This window comes from Berghia stephanieae, chromosome 2 (assembly GCF_034508935.2).
Source record: "Berghia stephanieae isolate SIO BIC M18660-M18661 chromosome 2, UCSD_Bste_1.3, whole genome shotgun sequence".
Classification (NCBI taxonomy): Eukaryota; Metazoa; Mollusca; class Gastropoda; order Nudibranchia; family Aeolidiidae; genus Berghia; species Berghia stephanieae.
Window position 1 is genome coordinate 122,832,112 of NC_088361.1, and position 5,441 is coordinate 122,837,552.

The window sequence follows — 5,441 nt, forward strand, 5'->3', positions numbered from 1 at the left end:
TTAATCTATCAATATAAAAAAGAAAAAGATTTTAGCCAAAAAAAATTAAAAGGTGTCTTTTGGTTGGAGGATTGTTATCAGAACACTCAACGGCCACTCTATGTGGTCTAATTGTATACCACTGGCCTTCGGATCGGAAAGTCTCGTGTTCGAGTCCAACTTAGAGCAGCGCAAATTGACTCCTTGGTAAAAGCATTGTTCTCACACTCTTTACCACCATTCATCATACTCCGATGAAAAATGAGTAAATGGATGTTAACAATGCTGTCTTTGCCACAAATAAATCGTATCGCCTTATTGGTGCCATGTCTTGTCCTACGTGTAAAATGATAAGGAATCCCTGGTAAAGCATTTTGAGTACGTTTAGTGGATTTTCACTACGTATACCATGACCAATAAGACCATAATATCATGATTTCAATTCATAAAATGTGGTTTATTAGCATCTAAAATGATGTCTGAACACTTATAAATAAAAATGTCTTTCAATCCATCACACACACACACACACACACACACACACACACACAAACATCTTGCAATTGATGGTCACCAACGTGCACTTATTTTGGAGGTCTGATAACCAAAATGTTATGGGCTCATTGTTATTATGGAAATCCTCTCAAACCAACGCTTGTCCATAACAACCATGTTAAATCGAGCCCATAATTGCGTTCGATTATCAGACCTGCTCATATGCGCACGTCGGAAGTCAATCTACAACTGAGAAAAAAAGGATGACATCAGAGAATGTCTTACACAGTAATACACTTTTTTAACCAAAACGTTTATTGTGGAATAACCCTGTCCCAACCCCGACACCCACGCCCATCAAGATTGTGGCGATGCCCACTCCGGCCATGGCACCTGGAATAAAAGGTAAAATCATTTTTAATCAGTGGAGGAAAATTTTGAAATATGCTTCAGTGGCAATAAATTGTATACATGAAATGTATGTTTCATTATATCGTTTAACCCTCTCCTTACCACCTACAGCAAATATCTTCGCATTTGTTACGAAACAATATACATTTTTCTTATTCACATTTAGATATTTTGCACACCACAGTGATCTTTGTTTAATTAATAAAAACATTTTTTTGTAGAGAGATTGTTTGAGTCTTAAAAATCAATTTTTCTGCAGTGTAAGCCTGCCATTTTGAGAAAATACTGAAAATGGTCGGTAAGGAGAAAGTTAATTAGATTATGAGTTTAAGTTATAATTTTCCAGAAAAGGGCTCTCACCCTCGAACAAACAAAAGAGTTATAATAATAATAATAATAATAATAATAATAATAATAATAATAATAATAATAATAATAATAATAATAATAATAATAATAATAATACACATTTATATAGCGCTCAATCTCGTGTAAAACACAAGCTCTGGGCACTTTACAATATAAATATCAATTTTAAGTGAAAAAAATAATAACAACAATAATAATTCATAGCCAAATCAAGGATTCATATAGAGTCAAGAAAAACAAATACAGTAAAAATGTGTCTTGAGATTCTTTTTAAAAGTAGGTAAAGATTTGCACTCCCTCAGACCTCGTGGTAGTTCATTCCAAATCTTGGGGCCGAAACAAGCAAACGATCTATCACCAAATTTTGTTCTTGATCTTTTTTCCGAAATTTTCGTTTGGTCATTACATGATCTTAAAGTGTAATTTTCAAATTTACATATGACCACGTGATCTGTGAGATATGCCGGTGCTATACCAGCCAAACACTTATAAACAAGACACGCTGCTTTGTAATATGTGCGCTTTTCAATGGGCAACCAGTGGAGAGAGGCCAACAAAGGGGTTGCATGATCAAATTTTTTTTTGCCAAAAACTAATCTTGCTGCACTGTTTTGCAGTAGTTGCAATTGTTTAATAGAAGCCTGAGGCAAGTTGACAAGCAGCAAATATCTAAATGATGATGGGGATGTTGAGGAAGAGGTGGTGGTGGAGCAGAAGGGAAAGGAAGAGAATGTGAAGATGACAATGAAGATAGAGAGAAGAGCACGGTGGAGCAGTAAGAGTGGGAGGATAATGTTGGAGATGATTATGATGACGATATGAGGAGGAGGAGGAGGAGGAGGAGAAGGAGAATAACGATAATGATGACGTCGACGATGTTGACATGATGACAATGACGACGGCAAGAAATTAATGACGATGCTGCTTATGATGATGATGATGATGATGATGATGATGATGATGATGATGATGATGATGATGATGATGATGATGATGATGACAGGAGGGGTGGTAGAGTTAACAGTTCATACCAACACCGTAGCCGCCGCCACTGCCACCAACTTTCTCAGAAAGGCGATCAAAATAGATACTGGACACTTTGCCTAAGGTAACAGTCTGCAACAACACAAACAAACAATCGTGAATCATGAGTAATGTCAAGAAACTCGGGTAAAGCAGAAAGTCTTCAGGGACCCCACCCCTCTCTCCATCCTCTATACAAACGATTGTGTGGCTAGCTTTGATAACTGCCAACTCATCAAGTATGCTGATGACACCGCAATACTCGGCCTGCTCAATGATTCCGTCTCCGAATTTAAATACACTGAGCAAGTTAGTAAATTCAGAAAATGGTGTGCCGATAACTGTCTAGAGCTCAATGTAACAAAAACAAAGGAACAACTGTTTGATCACAGAAAAATAGGAAAAAGAGCAAGACAAATAACAAAAATTAACAATCAGGCGGTTGAAACTGTTGAAACGTTTAAATACCTTGGTGTAATTATAGATAACAGTCTAAGATTTGAATCGCACACCAACAATGTCATCAAAAAATGTAACCAGCGCTTGTATATACTCAGAAAATTAAGGTCTTTCAATGTGAACAGAAAGACCATGATACAAATCTACAAGTCATTAATATTGAGTATCGTTTCGTTTGGCATCACAACGTGGTATGGAAGCTGTGGAACAAAAGAAAAATCCAAACTACATAGAACCCTCAGAGAGGCTTCAAAAATAATTAACACAGACCTTAGAAGCCTTGACACAACTTATATTAATGCAGTTGAGAAGAAATCTTTTAACATTATCAACGAAAAGAGGCATCCGCTGAACGAAAAATTCCAACTTCTGCGCTCCGGAAGACGGTATCTAGAAGCAAAATGTCGGACAAATCGACATAAGACAACCTTCATTCCAACCGCCATAAAATTAATTAACAAATCTTCTGTGGAAAAATGAGACAACCAATGAAAATAACGAGAAGCAGTGTCGTGAATCATCATCATCGACATTGCCGCCGTCGTTATCATCATCATCATCATCATCATCATCATCATCATCATCATCATCATCATCATCATCATCATCATTATCGTAGTCATCATCATCATCATCATCATCATCATCATCATCATCATCATCATCATCATCATCATCATCACAATTATTGCCATCTTCTTCTTAATATAAGACACTATATTTATAATATGGTTATCTGCTGTCCCAGCAAATATATCGTATCGTTCTATCTGTCTGTGTGTGTGTCTGTGTGTATGTATATATGTATGTATGTATGTATGTATGTATGTATGTATGAATGTAGGCATGCATATACGATGATATGCTGGTTTGTATGTATGTCTGCATGTATGTATGTATGTATGTATATGTGTTTGTATGTACGCTCATTTCTTTTGTATACATGTGTAGAAACAATGTGCAAGCGTGTATGTTCGTGTATGGCTGTGTCTGTATTTGTAAATGTGTTGATGTTCATACCATGAACCAAACTGAGCATTGTTTACCTCACATGAATTGCCTTTAATTTGGACAATAAAGATTATTATTATTATTATTATTATTATTATTATTATAACACCCGAAATGCCAATGTTTACTGTTTTCTCATATAACTTTACGCTGCCAGTTTTCTGGAAACCCCGTAAATCGTCAGGCTCTCTCTATTCTAGATTAATTTTGCCAAAAAAATGCCCAAAAAGTCACAGAATTTTTTTTTACTTTTCAAAGCATCACTTTTCTATCAGAATGTCAATAAAGGTCCACCTGAAATAAATCTAATTTTCTTATCCTGCCACCACGAGTAGTGTCTTGATTTAATAAAATTTCTTCTTGCCAGTTTATGAGTGAAAATTTATATATTCTACATTATTTTTAATTTTTCTTTAAAATAGATGAAAGAAATAATTTTTTAAAGAACAACTCCAAAATGACAAACCTAATTTTTCCACGCCAATCGGCTTTAAAAACGCCGAGTTTTTTGTTGATTTTTTTTTGTTTTTTTTTTTGCTTATGGGAGGGGGGTGGTCTTTTGTCAAATAAGGCATCAAAAAACGCCTTATTAGCAAGTCATCCAAGTCGACTCACCCTTTTGGCTTTAGTCTTGCTGTCAGTAACATTGAGTTTCAACATTCCTGTGTCCACGGCGTGATGCAAACGTTCCGTCACTGCCTTTAGATCTGTTTTGTCTGAGATGGTGAATTCCAGCAGCGTATCGTCTTCGTAGTATAGCTGAAAATAATCAACAAGATAAGATTAATAAAAGCCGAACGTTTATGTAACGTATTTCCGCATGTTCACCATGCTCAATGCGCTTCAGAATACTTTGTGTATTTCCACGAGAGAATATATTATGGAACCGAATATGCATTTCATACGGTACGAATTGGGTGTTATGTGTGTTATCTAATTAGCATAATTACATCATCCCTCATTACTGCACATCAAGATATCAATTTATACCCGAGTCGAGCGATGTAATTTGTGTAAAATGGGTTACTCAAGACTCAGAGTGTTGTCGCCTATCTGCTTAAAAAATACGCAGAATATCTCTTGCTTTTTAACGACGAGACGAGAGAGAGAGAGAGAGAGAGAGAGAGAGAGAGAGAAGGAACGAGAGTGAGAGAGAGAGCATGATAGATAGATAGATAGATAGATAGAGAGATAGATAGATAGATAGATAGAGAGATAGAGATATAGATAGATATAGATTATGATAGATAGATAGATTTGTAGAGATAGATAATAGATAGATAGATAGATAGATAGATAGATAGATAGATAGATAGATAGATAGATAGATAGATAGATAGATAGATAGATAGATAGATAGATAGATAGATTGATAGATAGAATAGATAGATAGATAGATAGATAGATAGATAGATAGTAGATAGATAGATAGATAGATAGATAGATAGGTAGATAGATAGATAGATAGATAGATAGATAAATGAATAGGCAAATAGGTGAATGATTAAACAGATTTTTTTAAAAATCATTATTCACTACAATATTGTTGATGCCTTTAAAAAGCAATCATGCTAAAAAAAATCAGATAAGACCGTAAAAAAACGTCACCACACAAAATATTCAATTAAAAACTATCTATAAATTATTTTTCAGCTCTGATTTTTTAAAACGCTAAGTTTCATACAATCTTAGAC

General features: G+C 34.9%; 1 protein-coding gene across 1 annotated transcript in view; it reads right to left on the bottom strand.

Moving 5' to 3' along the window:
* Positions 1-766: 766 nt before the first annotated feature.
* LOC144964117 (uncharacterized) overlaps positions 767-5,441 on the bottom strand; it is a 7,930-nt gene continuing 3,255 nt past the window's right edge. Inside the window, exons 2-4 of the mRNA XM_078898053.1 lie at positions 4,363-4,506; positions 2,286-2,370; positions 767-867 (exon numbers count right to left, since the gene is read on the bottom strand). Of these exons, the coding sequence (XP_078754179.1) occupies positions 776-867; positions 2,286-2,370; positions 4,363-4,506 (321 nt within the window). The 3' untranslated portion in view covers positions 767-775. The remainder of the gene's footprint in view (positions 868-2,285; positions 2,371-4,362; positions 4,507-5,441) is intronic.